The sequence below is a fragment of the Tympanuchus pallidicinctus genome, unplaced genomic scaffold (genome assembly GCF_026119805.1).
Source record: "Tympanuchus pallidicinctus isolate F22 unplaced genomic scaffold, pur_lepc_1.0 scaffold8, whole genome shotgun sequence".
Taxonomy (NCBI): Eukaryota; Metazoa; Chordata; class Aves; order Galliformes; family Phasianidae; genus Tympanuchus; species Tympanuchus pallidicinctus.
Genome location: NW_026294802.1, coordinates 4261951 through 4280299, shown reverse-complemented (window position 1 = coordinate 4280299; position 18349 = coordinate 4261951). Strand labels below are relative to the sequence as shown.

The 18349-nt window shown below is 47.2% G+C and overlaps 1 protein-coding gene across 1 annotated transcript in view; it reads left to right on the top strand.

The window, feature by feature from the left end:
• Positions 1 to 17769, top strand: part of B4GALNT3 (beta-1,4-N-acetyl-galactosaminyltransferase 3) — a 61008-nt gene extending 43239 nt beyond the window's left edge. The window contains exons 6-20 of the mRNA XM_052667573.1: positions 688 to 788; positions 1131 to 1198; positions 1746 to 1824; positions 2273 to 2339; positions 4050 to 4193; positions 5193 to 5302; positions 6195 to 6295; positions 7567 to 7643; positions 7855 to 8866; positions 10221 to 10519; positions 10891 to 11044; positions 11742 to 11814; positions 12282 to 12435; positions 13118 to 13244; positions 14065 to 17769. Coding sequence (XP_052523533.1) covers positions 688 to 788; positions 1131 to 1198; positions 1746 to 1824; positions 2273 to 2339; positions 4050 to 4193; positions 5193 to 5302; positions 6195 to 6295; positions 7567 to 7643; positions 7855 to 8866; positions 10221 to 10519; positions 10891 to 11044; positions 11742 to 11814; positions 12282 to 12435; positions 13118 to 13244; positions 14065 to 14173 — 2675 coding nt within the window. The 3' untranslated portion in view covers positions 14174 to 17769. The remainder of the gene's footprint in view (positions 1 to 687; positions 789 to 1130; positions 1199 to 1745; positions 1825 to 2272; positions 2340 to 4049; positions 4194 to 5192; positions 5303 to 6194; positions 6296 to 7566; positions 7644 to 7854; positions 8867 to 10220; positions 10520 to 10890; positions 11045 to 11741; positions 11815 to 12281; positions 12436 to 13117; positions 13245 to 14064) is intronic.
• The last annotated feature ends 580 nt before the right edge of the window (positions 17770 to 18349 follow it).

The following is an 18349-nucleotide window of genomic DNA, read 5'->3' as shown; positions in this document are numbered from 1 at the left end:
ATCTGCCTCTGTTGTAGGGTAGAAAGAAAAAACACAGAAGAAAACAGTTGGAAGTGCTGGTTGAAAAACAATGCTGTCATGGATGCATTGCTCCATGATGTGCATGTGGGTATGAGCAACCGCCCCCCCTTGCACAGCTAGGACTGTACATAACATTGTTAGTGTTCCTGCTGCTCCTTAGGTTCATGAATGCTGTCTGACACCAGCTGACATCTGCATCACTCAGCTACGTGCTTCTGCCCAGAGCAGCCCACTAACATGCACCCATCCCTGGCCCTCAGCTGCCATCTCTGTGACCCTAACTGGAACAGCCAGACTCAAAAACCTCTGTCTCCCATCATGGCTCCACCTGTATATTCCTTCATCCAAACATAATTTCTCACACGAAATGTTTATTCTGAGAGCAAAAGCCAGGGAGACATGACACAGACTTCTTAGCTTTCCAGATTAGGTGTCAGGTGAAGTCAGTGTAGGATGAATAGGGAACCAGCTGTAAGTGACGTTTTGTTTTCAATCACTGCAGAGTTTGAGAATTCAGAGTGGTTGAAAGGAGCATGGTTAATATCCAAAGGATTAATCTGGTATCACCAGCAAAGAAGGCAAAGACAGCATTTTAGAGAAGCAGACTCCATTCTGTGCACAAGTCCTCACCCCAGAACCCTACTTACTGCTGCCATCTCTTGACAGGAGAGTTTCAGTTTGCCATTGCTGCAGATGACAATGCTGAGTTCTGGTTGAGTTCAGATGAAAAGACCTCTGGTCTCCAGCTGCTGGCCAGTGTGGGCAAGGTACAGTGCATTCTGCATGGCTTCTTCCATAAAAGCTGGGATGTTTATGTGGGGATGGATACCCTCCTGTCTTCCATGCTTCTCTGGCCTAGCCAAGTTTCTTTTGCCTCTCAACTACAGGCACCACCATCACAGATGCCAGACAAGCATGACACAACATATCTTAAGCCAGATACATATCAGCACTGCAGCTGGCAGCCCTAGTTTCATGGTTAAGGAATTTGAATCTGTCCAGAGGCTGTCACACCAGGATGAGCAGCTCAAATTTCTTTCTTCATTGCTCCAGCACAGTAACCAGGGAAACATTTCATCTTAACTGCAGCATCTTCTGTCTCTTCTCAGACAGGGAAGGAGTGGACAGCACCGGGGGAGTTTGGAAAATTTTGGAGCCAGCAGTCAAAGGTGGTGAGGTGAGTGAGCAGAGTCTCTCACTTCCAGCTACTTCTGTGCATAGTCAGGAAGTGACAGGAAAAATGAAATAAAACTTGTTCTGAAGAATTTAACAGTATAGAGATAGAAACTACTGTGGGGTCTGCTAAAGCTCAAGTCACACTTCTGCATCTGTGCCAGTTGCCTTACAGGCTTGCAGCAGAAATGCACTGCTGATTTTTTCTTCCCTGGAGGACAGTCATCAGCAAATCCAGACTCTTCTTTATGAGCTGTACTCCGAACTTCCTGCCTTGGAACTGCCCAGGTTTCCCAGAGGCCCAAACCTGGCAGACAGGATTGAAAGGGATTTGTTCAGAATTATCTGAGAAGGGTCTGAAGTGCTTCAGACGCACCAGGGAAGCCACCTTCTAGCTGCCAGCATCTGAGTTTTCTTGGCAATCCCAGTCCTGCTCACCCTGAGAATTAGGTTCTTTCATGGATGTAGTTGTTCTCCACTCACTGTCTGCTGGCAAGCTAAGAAGAAATATTCCTTAATGCCGCTGGTGACAGACATGTTGTTTTTCACAGGTTGTCAGCCTCAGGCAGGTACTACTTTGAGGTGCTGCACAAGCAGGATGACAAAGGGACAGACCATGTGGAAGTAGCAGTGAGTCTATGCTATGTTGTATGCTCTATGCAAATGGATATGTTATGTACAATATATGTGGTTCTTGAATCTTGGGAAGTAAGTTTATAATTATTTCCCTCCCTCCTCAGGCCTCCTATCCTCTTTGTATGAGGTGAACATACCAAATCCCTTCCAGAGTCCTACCTTCTATGTGGGACAACCCTAGCTATGTTAGGACCATTTTGCTTGGGACAGTTCTGCTTTCTGGTCTTTGTTGCTTCTCTTTGTCCTTTCCTGCTTTGAGTGAATCCAGGGGAATTTCAAGTTATTCCCAGTCTTTTGCTGCTAGGTAAATTGTTGTAGTAGGGAGAAGAAGAAAGCTGTGGGCCCATCTAGTGAAAAAACGCCACCTTGTATCTGTTCCTTTTATGCAGGTTTTCAGGTTAAATGCTTAACAACATGCACTTAATGCATTTCTCTGTTCCAGTGGAAACTGAATGACCCAGATGCCAAGTTCAAAGTCATTGACTCCCAATACCTCTCCCTTTTTGCTAGTAAGTATATTCCCAACAAGTTTTCTTGAGCACCTCCCCATTCTTCCAAAACTTATCATCAGTATTTTGCTCTGAATCACAGTCTATGCAGGCAAATAGTTTGTGTACAGATCATTACAAGAAAGAAATGCAGACAGGTCAGGAGAGAGACCTCTGAACAAGTATGTGTGACTCATTATTAAATACAGGAGAACTGGAATTAGGATTAGATGATAGAGAAATGATAAGGAAGAGAGTCTGTAAAAGTGAGGGAAACTGATATGCAAGAGTATCATGGGATGAAAGTTGCTTGTGCAGAGAGCTATGGAAGAATGTAGGAGCCCAAAACGTGGGAACCACGAGGATGTGCTGGCCACTGGAGCATCTCCAGCAGATTTCTCTCAGGATGCTGGACACAGTTGAACACATCTAGAGGTATCAGGTATAGCTGCTTTCTTCAGTGCTTCCTTTAAGTCTTTTCAGGTTGCTTCCAGGTTGCAGCTAACATGTCAGCCCTGTCCTCCTGTTTTGCAAACCCTTTTCAGCACATCACGTGGTGCCTTTATCAGTTAAGGAGCTCCTTTGCTTATCTACCTTTGTCAGTATCACTTTCCACTGCCAGCATTCCCCCTTTCTGTATTTATTGCTGGTAGCTTCCAATATGTCTGGTATTTTTTCTGTGCTAACGCTTTTGCCTATGGAAGACTCCATGATGTAATCTAGACATCTGTTTACGGTGTTTTGGATTACAACCTGCTGTTGCATTTTCTGAAACTTGCCATTTGGCCAGGACAAGGTATTCAGTCAGATCTTTCTTTCTCCGTCTGTTTTTTTCTGTTTATTGCTTGCCTGTAGAAGGAATGCTTTGCAGCTCAGAAGATCCCTTCATGGCTGGCGCAGCGCTGCACTCTCCCATACAGTGTTCCTTCTTCCACCTCAGTGTTGTGGCTGTATCATACATTATCCCATTCTTCTGAGGTTTCCATGTTGTTCAGTACCCAAAAGTTGCTAACAGTAACCCCAGTGCCCTTGGCAGCATGCTATTTATTATTTATTTATGATATTTATTTATTACATTTGCAGATATTAACTCAATTCTGCTCACTTCAGAGCCAGATCCATGGAGACATGAAATCTGGCAGCAGCACTAAAGAAAAGGCATAACCAATACTTAATCCTGAATTTGTGCTTCCCATTGCTCCTGGCTTACCATGGGTTTTCATTACCCTGCTGGAGCACCATCCTCCTAGGGCATTGAAAACCTCACCCCACTCCCCTCACTCATTTTCCATTGAAAACCTCACCCCTCACCTTCACTCATTTTCCAGCACAGGAGAAGCTTCCATTTCTCAGCTTTCTCCTCCTATTCAACATTTTCTGTCTACGTATAAAGGAAATTTAATGCTGATAATTCAAATGTGACCAGTAATTTCTGCCAGGCTGGGGTGTCTGCAGCACAGCACTGCCAGTGTGTTCTTTCACAAGGTAATTTCCAGCCATCACTCATCACTGTGTTTGTTTGGTTTCGCTGATAGCTGTGTTCAGCATCTCCAGCTTTCCTGGTCAGAGCCTTTCTTTCCCTCAAGCACTGTTGAAGCTCCTGATGAGTACCATGTAGGCATTACAATTGTGCAATACCATTTGGAAGGGCTGATGCTGGGGAAAATTGCTGCCTGGGACAAGGGATGAGTGAGCTTTTCCTCCCCCTTCTGTTCTCTCTTTGGTTTCTAGATGAGACACTGTTAAAGATGGATGAGGTTGGGCACATCCCGCAGACTCTGGCTAGCCACAAGAGCCGGGCTGCTGATGACACGGGCGGCAAGGCACACCCTGCTGACATGTTGAAGCCTGACCCCCGGGACACTCTTTACAAAGGTAAGACTTGCAAGGGAGTTGAGAAGGCAGCTGCAGCCTGTCTCAGCACATGCAGGCGAACAGCTGAGCAAAACTGTCCTCCTACGCCATGGTTATCAAAGGCCACCCTCCTTATTTCACAGGGGAGCAGGGAGCAGCGTGCAGCATCTGTCGCTGTAGGGTACAAGACAAAACACAGAGTAAACCCATCTCTTCTTTCTTGGAGTCGAATTTATGCGGTGTCTCCAGGCATATTTTAGTGCAAGTGCTGTAGAACAAGACGAATACATGAACTGAAAAAGATGTTTCACTTTATGTATCAGAAGTAGTGTAGTCAGCAGGATCACCACTCTGTACTTGCATTGGTGAAGCTTTATTTCAAGTACTGTGTTCAGTTTTGGGTCTTTCACTATAAGAAGGATCGGAGGCCATGGAGCACATCCAGAGAAGGGCAACAGGTCTGTGAGGGGTCTGGAGCACGGGTCTTATGGTGATTGAGGGAACCAGCATTGCTCAGGCTGGAGAAGAGGAGTCTCAGAGGAAACCTTATCACTCTCTACGGCTACCTGAAAAGGTATCTCTACTGATACCTGAAAAGAGGTTATGGTGAGGTGGGTTTTGGCCTCTTCTCCCAAGTTACAGTGATAGGACTAGAGGGGATGGTCTTAAGGTGCCCCAGGGGAGGTTCAGATTGGATATTAGAAAAAAAAAAATTCTCTGAAAGAGTGGTGATGCATTGTAACAGGCTGCCCAGGAAGGTGGTGGAGTCACCATCCCTGGGGGTGTTCAAAAAACCGTGTGGATGTGACGCTGAGAGATACGGATATCAAGCATAGTGGTGATGGATTGGGGTTGGACTAGATGGTCTTAGTGGTCTTTTTCCAACCTTAATGATTCTATGATTCTATCTGATAACCTCTCATATAGTTAAGTACAAGCTGGGCACTGAAATAGCTAGGTTGGTGCATCAATTGCAGTAGGTTTTCTCCAGCAATGCTTGCCTACATTTTTTCTTCTCAGTGCCTCTGCTCAGCAAGTCACGCCTGCGCCGAGCCCTGCCAGACTGTCCATACAAGCCTAGCTACCTGGTGAATGGGTTCCCTCTGCAGCGCTACCAGGGCCTCCAGTTTGTAAGTTTTATTCCTTGAGCCAGCACTTACCCAGGGTTAAGGAGGAAGGAGGGAGACCTGATTATCCATGGGCCTCCGTGGGTACCTCCTGTAGGAAGCTCCTGGGCAGATGTGACCACTTGTTCTTCAGGTCTTCAGCATCCCAATACATGGCAGAGGTTAACAGCAAGAGAAGGGAGATAAGTGCTACACACTGCTTGCTGATCTCGCTGGCAGACAAGTGTGTGAGTCTTACAAAGCCCCTCAGACCTCAAGCAAAAGCTCTGAGTTTGTCTTCACATGGAGACTTGTCATGGCTGAGGATTTCATTCCCTGGGGAGGTGTAGAGTGCATGGACTAAGGCCCAGGAGAGTTTTCAAACTGGCCTTGAGGTGGGACCCACATTTGTGAACATGCAGCATAGCAAAGTTCACTCATTTTCATAGCAGAGGAGAATGGCTGAGGCCTGGCAGAGCCAGTGGGACTGGGAGCCAGTCTGCTTTGCTATCCCTTGGTGCCAATTCAAGCCTACACTTCCCATGGGACTTGCACCCTGGGCGACCATGGCTTCCTCAGCCTTGCCTGGGGCGGATCTCACACACTTTCTGGGCTCCCGTGTTCTCCTGCACTTCCTCAGTTGGACTATCCCATCTAGTTCTTGCTTTGTTACAGGATTTCAACACATAGTTGCAGAGATGGACCAGCAGATGCCCATCACTATTCCTTTTGTTTTTTTCATTTCCATAGTTTCTACTCACAGTCTGCTGCTGGGTGCCTTTGAGAGGCATATAGTGAGCAGTGCTTGTTCCTTCCCCAAAGGGCAGCTCACCTTGCAATCGGGTCTGGGTCACCTTATGAATGATATCTGGCATTGATGGGGGCTTTTCCTTTATTTTTCTTCCCTTCTTCCCAGATTCATTTATCCTTCGTTTACCCCAATGATTACAGCCGTCTGAGCCATATGGAGAAAGAAAACAAATGCTTCTATCAGGAAAACCCGTATTACTTGGAAAGGTAGGATGCTGCAAGTGGACGTTTGTTAGCAGCGAGAACGGGAGGAGACAGTTTTAAGGCTGGAATTAGAGTGGAATTTCATATTCATTTAGTTGGGACTCTCTTTATTTAAAGGTCCCTTAAGTCCTGTAAAACATTAAAGCATTTATAGTTTCTTTCAATAGCCAGTGCTTCCTTTAAGTGAAATTGTGCTTAGGTCTCAAAGGAAAACTGCTGCTACTTTTCTTGCTCTATTAACCAGGAAGCTGGGTCAGAGTATATTTGTTCCAGTACATCAGGGAATGTATTTGCCAGCAAACTTTCCATGCCAGCATCTGGAGCCTCCTAATGGCTGTCACTGTGGAAGCCAAGCCTTACTCACAACCAGACATCTCGGGGGGAGGGATGAAAACATGCAGCTCACTTTTACTGGAGTCCTGCTCCAGTGATGGCCCTGCAAGAAAACCACCATGTGCATGCTCCCCGCTTCACAGGGAAACAAGCATCTTGTGTGAGGATTCTGTTCATTTCAGGAGGACTTGTTTGCAGGATAAGGAGGGTTGCTGTTCCTGTGAGATAGCTGATGGTGGCCTCCTTGTGCTCATCTTCCTATTTGAGGGCTGGAAAGACAGAGGGCTGGAAAGGGAGAGATCTACTGGGCCTGGGGTCCATTGTGAAGGATGGAGAAGGTGGCTACTGTGGGCTGGCACATGTACCTCAAGTTTTTTTGCTTGACAAATAGTTTGTATTGTAACAGCATTTGGGAAGGGGGAGTTTATTCTGCTTGTCATCAAGCACACATGGAAGGAAACGATGCAACAAGGGAAATCCCTCCCAAAAGCTTGAAGCATAAGCATACAATGGGCTGATATAGCACACAAACCACGGTGGCGGTATGGGAGAAGAGAGAGGGAGATCACTGCAGTTACTTGTCTGAGCCACTTCAGTAGCACAGTGACTTCAGTTTGTAAGTGCTACACTGGATCTGAGCTTTAAGGAGAAGAGAAGGTAAAGGAGCATTTCAGTGTCCTTATGTTGGAATTTCCTCCTGTGCACATGGAGCAGCACTCAAGAAAATGTCTGAGAAACTGGAATGGTAACCCAAGAAAGCTGATGTTTTTGACAGTAAGATCTTGATTGCCCCAAGATCTGAAAGTGATGATGGTAGCTTATAACTTGCTATGAAAGGAGGTGTAATCAAAGTAATTGACCATCTCCTCTGTAGCAATGGCTAGAATTTAGTTGAAGAGGGCAAAATAACTTTGATCAAGCTGATGTCCTTCCTTCTGCAGATTTGGGTTCTCCAAGTACATAAAAATGGACCGGACAGAGAAGAGCCTGGACTCTGATGACAAGACTGAGCAACCAGGTAGGACCTCCTAATATCAGAGCTTCGAGGAGCCTTTTATCCTCCTGTTGACTTTCCATGGCAAGGAAGTCACAGCCCTTCCCTGCCGGAGTGCCGCAACTGGAAGAAAGTATTTCCTGCCACATTCACTTTTCTTAAGGGCAGTCTGGGAGGCCAAGCAATGCACTCTAGGAGATGGATGCCAGAGATGTAACTGTGATTATTCCTGCAGGCTTTCAGGAGGGGAACCTGGATGACCTGCAGTATGGAGAGCAGGATGTGGAGAGCACTGTCTCCCCTGCGCACCCCAACATGCAGCAGGCAGAACCAGCAAGTGCTGCTCCCGGCACAGCGATGGGCAGCGATCGTGTCTATGAGGACTATTCCCTCCGGGAGCATCGTCGGCTCCTCTCTGTTGGTGACACAGGTGAGGTGACACAAAGGAGACGGACAAAAAAGTCTGGTGTCAAAACAGCCCTTCTGGCCCCTGCCAACCAAAGCCTCAGTCGAGCTGGCCCAGAGAGAAACCCGGTGACAAAGAGACCTCACTTAAAAGCTGGAGTCAAAGACAACTCCAGAAGCCCTCCGCAGCATGCCAGGGCCGCCCAGGGCAGAGCACCTGCCAAAAAGGAGAACCCTCCTTCTAGGAGCAGGTCTCAAAGGGAGCAGCCTCTCAGCAGCCCCAGGGACTCAGGGGTCAGGATTCCCAAAGGTCTGAGACCTCGAGGGGACCTCAGCGTCATGGAGGATAGCCTGCAGCCAGCAGGCACTAAGCAGGCTAGGAGAGCTGGCCCAGCATCCAGCAAAGCCAGCAGGCACCTCGTGGATACTGCTGGCCCCAGCAAGGACCCGCCACGGCTGGAGCAGTGGCTGAACCAAGTGGAGGCCTACGTGGCTGAGCAAAAGAGGGCCACTGGTGGGGATGCGGGCAAGGGAGAGACAGAGGTGGCATCTCTTGCAAAGGGCAAGTCTAGGCCTGAGAAGGTGGCAGCAGAAGAGGAAGAAGAAGAGGTGGATGGGGAGCCAGAGGAGGAAGATGAAGAGGGTTTTGATTATGTACCAGTGTTTGACCAGCTGGTGAACTGGGAGCAGACTTTCAGCGCAAGCAACCTGGATTTCCATGTGCTGCGCACTGACTGGATTGATCTGAAGTGCAACACATCAGGAAACCTGCTGCTGAAAGAGAGGGAAGCCCTGGAAGTCACACGTGTCTTCCTCAAGAAGCTCAACCAGAGGATTAAAGGGTAAGGCAAAGTGTGAAAAACTGGAGCTTGTGTACATATTGTTTGCAACTAGAATCAATCAAAGGATAAACTAGATGTGGGAGATAAAACTTCAGACAAGGATTCTATGTAAAAACCAAAAGATCTCTCTGAGCTGAGAAATGGGAATGTTGGGTACTAGATCATGTCCAGGTCTGACTATCACCCTCCAACAGCCAGTGGTAGTAAATGCGAGAGACTGGAGGTTTCAGACTAGCTGGCATCACTGGTGCATGGCTGTTTTCCTCCTTGCACTGTGTAAGCATTGAGAGCACATAGAAGCATTTGGTCAGCTGTAGATTAAGGTATCTCAGTGATACAAATTAGGACTGGAGCTCCTCATGCTTGTGGTTTAATGCCTATTACCTCTCAGTTTGTGAACCCGGTACCATTTAGGACATAGGATCAGAAGGGACCTGTCAGATATTGTGAATCAGCACACTGACTTCACAAACAACCAAGTACCCTAACCTTTATCTGAACATATGCACTTCCACTGTAGAACTAACCATCTTGATTACCTTTCTGGCAAATGAACGAAAAAACCTCCTAAGAGCCTCTATAAGTCTCCAGCTTTCCTCAACCCTTTTGATGAATTGGCCTATATTTCCGTGATTTTTCTGTATGTCTTTTTCCACACTGGTTTCAGTTTTGATTAATCTTCCTGAACAGTATTCTGGGTAATACATAGAATGGTGTTATTTACTTCTCAACTCCTGGAAATAGCTCTCATGCTACATCTTTAGATTGTGTTTGTTTTTTCTTGGGGTCACATCAGTCACAGTCACAGTGTAACTGATCAGTACGCTCATGGTTTTCTCAGCACTTTTAACCGATGAGCATCCATTTCATATTACATGACAGGACATGACCTGGCATTTCATCCCATTTTGGCCGTTCTGGACCTACAGCTCATCCCAGTCTTTTCTGTATGATCGCTCAGTCTTACTCCTTGTTATCGTCTGATAAGCTGTCATCAGCCACCTTCACCAACCCAACCATTCTTCCCGTGCCAAGATCTTTGACAGAGGTGTTGAGTACACTTGCTATTACCAGCCCCACAGTCATTCAGACACATTTGTTGTTTTCAGTGTCACCTTTATTTCATTCCCCTTGCCAAGTATTTTCTCTTGGCTGGGATCCCAGATCTAATCCCACGTGCTTACGGATTTAGGAAACAGGTGCTAAATCATCCCATGGGGGAAAGCTGGGGACAAAAAGAGTTGTGCTAGCCCAGGAGGAAACAGCCGGCAGAGCAAAATGAGCCAAGTAGGGTGAAGGTGGGAGAGTGGGCCACGTGCAGGGGACATACCCATCCTGGCTGAATCTCCTGCAGGCGGTACCAGCTGCAGCGTATCGTGAATGTGGAGAAACGCCAGGACCGCATGCGAGGGAGCCGCTACCTGCTGGAGCTGGAGCTGCTGGAGCAGGGAGAGCGTCTCGTCCGCTTCTCCGAGTACATCTTTGCGCGTGGCTGGCAGGGCGTGGGTGGCGATGAACAAGAGGAGAGGAACATGAGGAACTTGGCTTGGGGTCGCCGGCGTCACCTGATGGCTGTGGCAAAAGAGCCAGAGCTGTGCTGGCCCCAGGGCTTTTCCTGGAACCACCGTGCTGTGGTTCACTTTGTGGTGCCAGGTAAGGAGATCTACCCTCCTGGGACTTGAAGGAACAGCATGGCTGGTTCTTCCTTCAGGGGCAGAGTTGTTAGGGTCATTTCCGATTTCTTTTGTCTCCTAGCTAATTCTCCTCACAAATATGATAGGGCCCAAGCCTCCCATGGCTTGTACCCCAGAGAAAAACACCGACACACTTTGGGAAAGAACCCACACCCATTTCTGGGCCCTTCGGTCCAAGTTTTCAGCCTGGACCTATTTGTTCATCCCTTCAGTGTTGGTAGGGTTTGAGAGGAGGCAAGAAGCCTTGCTTGCTGAAAACCATGCCATCTTTGAAATCAGTCCATGCAATCTTTGAAATCAGTTTTTCTCTCCCTCTTGCAATACATCCAGTGAAAAACCAGGCACGGTGGGTGCTGCAGTTCATCTCTGACATGGAAGAGCTGTTCCGAGTCACTAAGGATCCCTACTTCAATGTCATCATCACAGACTACAGCAGCGATGACATGAACATAGAGACTGCTCTGAAAAGGTCTAGCTTGCGCAGGTGAGAGTGCTGTCTGGTCACAGAATACACAAAATAGTGTATTCCTGTAAATGCACCACATCTACAAATCTTTTTGCATTAATCTCCCTCAGCTTCTGGCAGCTAGAAACCCAATGATGATATTCATCTACACTTTGTATGTTTATGTGCACATTTTGCTGTTATAATGTGCATGTATGTGTGCTGCATAGAATATTGTTATAAAACTGTAAGGCAATACCTATCACAGTCATCTATTCAGATGCATGTCTTTTCTCTCAGTTTTCTTCAAGTTTTCAAGGGAGGACAGAAAGCAAGTGTCAAAGTGATGGCGGACGGGTTAAGCCAGAGAAGACAAGAAAGCTGTGAGAAATGAGTGTGGAGTCCTCTGGGGACTTCTCTTGCTGCAACAGCTGTCTGGCTTATTGTATTTTGACCTCAAACAGCCTTGGTTGGTCCTTTCCAGTGCTAGAGGTTCCAAAAATAGAGCTGGCAGGACTTCTGCTATGAACTATCCTTGTTGCATATGTGGCAGGACCATCAGGACACACTGGCACAGAGGCAGTGCTGTGCTCACATGCTCACACAATGGCTTTTTTCCTCTGCTCAAGGGGCAAGAGGTGGCTCAACACGGTACCCATGGTGTATCAGTGCTAGCAGTGTTTTCTGTCTCATCAACATGCATACACCAAACTTCTCTTTCTTGTTTGGCCTGCAGCTATCGGTACTTGAAGCTGATGGGGAATTTTGAGCGTTCTGCTGGCCTGCAGGCAGGAATAGACCTCGTGACGGTAAGCCTGGGGGATGTGGGGTGGATAGGAGGATGTCTGGCGTATGTCCAGCACTGCTTCTTGTCTGTCATACTGGACATGCTGGCTTTTAAGAAAGGAAATAGCCCAACAGAACAGATAAAATGTGGATGTGTTTCTTGTCCCTCTGGAGTAAGGATCTTGTCCCTTTCTCCAAGGAGACCAGTCCCTCTGATCCATGCCATTCTTGCCCTACCTACTTGAACTATGAGACAGGAAGGAAATCAGGAGTAGCAGCTTTATGAAGTTGGCTCATTCAGTTTGCAGTCATAACATATCTGTCATTGAAAAAGCAGCCGATGGCAGTTTCGCCATTCACTGAGACTTCAGTTTCCAGTCTAGCAATGTATGGCTCTTTAATTCACTCCCATCTCTCTGTCATCCTGTCTTCAAGAAAGACTGACTTAAAGTCACCCTATTTTTTTCCCAACTGGTGTGGTCGGCTCCAGGATCCACACAGCATAATTTTCCTTTGCGACCTCCACATCCACTTCCCAGCTGGAATCATTGACTCAATCCGGAAGCACTGCGTGGAAGGCAAGATGGCCTTTGCTCCCATGGTCATGAGGCTGCACTGCGGCATGTCCCCACAGTCACCCGATGGTAAGAGGGAGTGGAGCTTCTTGGGCTCAGACCTCGGGGAATGGGGAAAGAAGGAACATGTCTGCAGCCCCTGGATTTGCTGCTCAGTTGCTGTCAAGGTCTGGTGCTTCATGTACTGCCAGAGCCAACAGGTGGGAGAGCACTAGGCATAGAACTGCGGTAGGTAGTTGACATTTGAGATCAAAGAGAATATGATTTCTTCTGGTCACTGCTTTGAACTCCCAGTGGATCTGACTGTCTAAGGAATCCCGCCTTTTAGTCTTTCCTATCCATCTCTCTCTTTTTTTAGAGGGCACTGTCTGGCCTCTTGAGTATGGCTGCTAGCCCATGAGTGAGAGGAGGCAATTCAAGTCAGGGGGAGAAAAGTGACAGAGAGCATAGGATTTCTGTTAGACAAAGGTGGTCATCCTGAGGCACCACAGAAGCAAATTACCATTGAGTAGATATTTTTTCATCCTGGCACAGGGACAATCACCTGAACCTGAGAAGGCCCATTTACATTAAGTATCATGCTGCCAGACAGGAGATGTGAGAGGCTTTGCTAGGACAACCCAAGCTGCCTGTAAGCCTTTCTGACTTCCTGAAGCTTTAAAATAGTTGGTTCTGCCTTGGTGATTTGGGTCTCTGGTATCAACACTGTCTCAGCACTGACATGCTTGTGCCTCTTTTGTGCTGTCCTCAGGCTACTGGGAGGTGAATGGGTTTGGTCTCCTTGGCATATACAAGTCTGATCTGGACAAGATCGGAGGGATGAATACAAAAGAGTTTCGGGACCGCTGGGGAGGAGAAGACTGGGAACTTCTGGACAGGTAAGTATTCACTGTCATCATTCACGTGCTTAGAAAGGAGACCCATTAGGTCCTGAAGGAACCGTGACTGGAAAGCACAGATCTAAGGAAATGAAGGTGGTGAAGACCACCATAAGCTTGGTTAGTGAGAGAGAGACTTTGGGGATGTCCAGAGCTCAAGACCACTACATGCGTGTATCCAAAATATACCACTACAGCCACTGATAAAGGAAAAGAGGAAATGTTTCTGATGTTTTCCAGCCATGCTGTTGGTTAGCCATGGACAGATGGCTGATTAAGTACTGATGATCCTGGAGACTTCATCTTCTTGAATCAGTGGATGGTGATTCAGTTATGGTCCCCCAAACTTTCCATACAACATACAGCAGTCACTCAAAATAGCACTTGCCAGAGAGACATTTCAGGATCATGAGCTTGGGTTACAGTTTCTGAGAACTATATGATACCCTGCTGTACAAATTCTAGTCTTCTGTGTTTGCAGGCCCTTCTGTGTTTTGGGCCCTTTCTTTTCAGTCAGATCACTGAGGAAAAGACCGGCATCCTGCATAATCCCATCTTGCCAGCTGTCTTTCCTCCAAGCCTGCCATATGCAGCATGCCTGTACCTGTTCCCAACAAATCTGCTTTCAAGGGCCTATGAACACTCAGCAAAGTGTCATCAGATGCCTGCTTATGGTTAGGAGATACCCTGAGCTGTTTTGGACTCTTGAGATGGGTTGTGATGTGTTGACAATAGGGCTGCTTAAAACAGATCCCCCACAAGCTCCCTCGTATTGCTGCCATCAAGATTTTCCTCAATTTACCCTTCTCCTTTCTGCTAGGATCTTACAGGCTGGGCTGGAAGTGGAACGTCTGTCCCTGAGAAACTTTTTTCACTGGTTTCATTCAAAGAGGGGAATGTGGAACCGGCGCCAGCTGAAAACATTGTAGCCTTCAACTCCAGAGATGCTCGGCAGCACCATCCACCATCTTGCCTTGATGTGCACTTTATCAAGGCACACAGCCAAGAGCATAAACTCTGCCTCCACTGGGACAGAAGAAGGAAGTGTCGGGCTAGAAGAGTGGGAGCTTCTCTTGTGAATCATTGCATCCAGCATGGGATCCGTGTCCTTTTGGGAAGTTGTATGTGCGAGCTGTCGCACAGTGAAGGATTTGTATTTCCTGCCATGCAGTCTGGTGGATGGTACAGCGGGGAGAGGTGCCATATTTCCTGTTGAGTCTTATGTGGTGCAGATCAAACAAAAATCCCAGCTAAACCCAGAATGTTTTACAGGAATGCACCTTCTCTGTCAATACTTGAAGAAAAAGAGGAAAAACAAAAACAAAAACCTCTCCTTCCCTCCCAACCCCTTCCCCATCTCTCTGGTATCAATGCTTTCGGACAGGGGACCAAAATATTTTCTCTGAACTGCGTTGTGTCCGTATGCCCATGTGCTGACCGCAGAACATTCTGGATGAGGAGGTGCTGATAAGCACTTCACCTTGCTGATGCTTAGGTGTTTCTGTGTGCTTTGCACTTCAGTCATTATGAAAAAACATGCTCACTGAATGTGGATGAAGTCTGAAGTGCACTTCCCAAATGAGAGCCACATTTGCCTGCAGTGGAGCAAGGTGACAGGGGGTGATGTTTCAGCTCTACCTGAATTATTGATTCACTGCCTGAGGATAGTGGAGGGGTTATACAGAGACACTTGGAGGGCATCTCAGGAGGAATTTTGCAGCCTTATCTGACAGACATACATGTTTGTCCTAAAAATATCAGGGAAACCCTCACAGGGAAGAAGTGGCAATATTTTATTAGTTGATATATTGAGATTTTGTCAGAAAAAGAGGAGAGAGATTTTTCTGCTCTCTAAATCCTGTACATTTATGCAGTATCTAAAGGTTAATTTAATAAATTAAGACTTAACAGTTAGGTCCTGTTATAGTTCGACTTTCGTGTAAAGAGCAGACTTGTTTGTGTTGTCTGAGGAACTGGCACAACTGTTGGTGCTTCACTTTTGGAGCAGCCCTGGGAGCCCATTATGGAGAAGATGGCTTTTCCATACTTGGCATTTGCATTGGTTGTAAGGATCAGTGAGGGCAGAAGAGGTCCAGGTGAATAAAATGATGGTCAGACCCACGCCTGCACTGATGAGAAAGCTGTGGGAAGAGCTTATGTCCACAGCCAGCCTCATGCCAGAGCAAATTCTCAGCCCCTGAAATTACCATAAATTCAAGGTAAGATTTTTACCTCTAAAACCATTTTACAGGACTGCACTCTACACTGGAGCTTCAGGGTCCCCATACAAAGCTGAAAAGGCTGCTGCTGGTCTCATGCTTCTGTGGGGAGTGTGACACTGAATGCTCCTCACGACTCTCAGCAATGAAGGGAGTTGTTGAGTAGTGAGCAATGGAGGTGTGCAGCACACAAGCAGTGTCTGAAGTGGTACTAGAGCTGCTTGCTTTTAGGCTGATGGAACAGATGCTAATTCAGAATAGATATTTGTTATTAATTCCATGGTGCTTCACAAGCCCATCAGGCTCCACTGTTGTGGTAGAAAACGGAACATGTGAGTTCTGGCACACGAAATAAATCTTGTCAAATCATCTGGCTGCCTCAGTCTGGGTTTTGTCCCTGATGAAGTTAGCTGTGTTTAAGGAAGTTTCAATGTGCAGTGTGCAGCTATGGTGAGAAGTATGCGAGAGTGCTATGCCCATCGCTCCATGCAGCCTTTGCTTGAATGCAGTTACTGAATAGCTAAGAAGAGACAGCTTTCAGCCTTCTGCCCAAGCTAGAGCAGTCTTTTTAATGAGGGAAAGTACTTTTCCCATGTAGACAATAAGAATAAAAAACAGAGAATGGCATTATGGCCACTTTGCTGAGGGAGAGCTGGCAATCTTTTGGTGATCCTAATATCAGACAGAGGGAAGATGGGTGATTTCTCCTCTGTGCTTTCACATCTGGCTTAGGTGTAATCTGTAGCACCTAAAGGCAACAGCTTGTGTTCTTCTGTAGATAGTGGTGAGAATGATGTGCATCCAGGATGTAATCCACTGTCCTTGGCTTCTGTGATAGGAGTAACTCCTCTTCTTCACCAGAGATGATAACCATCAGAGACTGGAGTAGAAAGTAGGGTACAATCCTGGCTCCAGCACTGCTGGCAGGTTTTGAGGATTTTGTACCCGTGCTTTAGCTGGCTGGGTGACTGCTCCTTCTGTCACACCTTTAGCCCAGAGCTGCCTACCTCATGGGAACTCCTTAGTGTGCATGTAAGGAACTACTGTTGCTCAATCCAATTTCCTAAAGGCCCGTGTCCCCACTGTAAAAGTTGCCATCACAACTGTTCTTCTGTTCTTAGCACAATGAGGACTCTGAGCTGGTGTTTAAGCATTGTGGTGGTAAACATGATTAACACTAATTGGCACTAGTTGGCAGCCTTTGTGGAGGAGCTTGGAGAGAGCTCATGGGGACAGAGGCTATTGTGTAGTCCACAAGCTCAGCAACTGCTGTTGGTTGTCTGAAGAAGATGGGCTGTGTGCTTGCTGGCTTGATAGCTAGCAAGAAATCTTGTGGGAGCAGAGCCAGGTTTCACCCTTAGGCTGTTGCCCCTCTTCTGAAACAACCCAGAGCTCTTCCCCCTCAAATGGAGGTATGACGAGCAACAGGAGTAGGTGGTCCCACAGCCATACTGTGAGAGGACATGGCCATCCAGGGCAGTGGCCAGGCCACCACGATGCCCAGCTAACTATCCCCAGGTAGCCCACCAGTGTCACATACCGCAGCACAGAGGGCTCGTCCCGACCATCAGTATATCCCAAAGCACAAGACCAGGGAACCTGGTGTCACCAGAGCAGGGAAGCTGACTCCTGATTCTCATTTCTGTCACAGAGGAGTTTTAAGAAGTTTTGCCTGAGTATGTGGTGAGTTTTGCCTCACATTCCCAGCTTTCATGTACATCCTGGCCATGTCCTATCCCTGAGGCAGAAAGGAATGAGTTGCTTGTCATTTCCTGTGTATCAACCTATCAACCACATGGGTTCCAGTGCGTCCTTGGCTGGGGGTGGAAGGAAAACCATGGGCCACTGTGCAGAACAGAGCTTCCCTGCAGCAGGATGCGGCCAGGCTGGGGGCCCTGATCCCCCATGTGCAGGCTGCACTGCAGGGTGCTGGCTCCATCAGCAGGACTTGTTCATTGCCAGTGAACTGTGGGCCTGGAGGGTTGTTTTATAGCTCAGCAAAGTGAACAGTGAGGGGCCAGCTTTTATTCTGAGAAATGCCTTGTGTGAAAACAATAACATGACTTGTTTTGTCATCATTTTTAATATTTGCCTGGTATGAACTTCTCACTGCCTATGACTGTCTGAAGTTGTTTCATTTTTTAATGTACCAATGCTTTGTGTTATAAATCTGGAATGTATACGTTCGACTTATCTGCCTTAAAGTGGTCTGTGCCTTCTAGACAACCTCTCGGCCACCTCTCTGTACGATCTGGGGGATATACTGGTTCTCCCACACATTTTATAAATATATGGTCTTCCTACAAGTGCTTTACTATGTCTCCATGTTACTTGCATCACCACACAGCAGGGATTAGATACTCAGTGTTGCTCCCTGTTCTCATGTAGCTGAGCATGTAGGCAGTACTGCAAAGCCAGGTCCCTCTGCCCAACAAGCAGGCAGGAGACTTGCCAGGGGCAAGGGCTGGCAATGAAACAGACTTTCATCCATTTTACCAAGACTTATCTTGTGGAACAGAGCAGAAATGCTGGATAAATACATGTTCTAGAAAAGCAAAATGTATGAGAACCATTAGGTCATGGCATGTACCAGTGACTGAGCACATGGTGAAGGGGCATAGCCAGCCCTGGGAGCACAGGTGGAAACAATTCACCCGTGTGACCAGAAGGAGTGGAACCAATCGCCATCCTTCCTAACCTCCCTCTCCTCTAGATCTGTCATCATTGCATGTTTGGCACTGGTGAGGCTGCATCTTCAGTATTGTGTTCAGTTCTGGGCCTTTTGCTGCCAGAAGGACATTAATGCCTTGGTGTGTGCTTGCAGAAGGGCAATGAGGCTGTGAGGGGTCTGGAGCAGAGGTCTTATGGTGACTGACTGAGGGAACT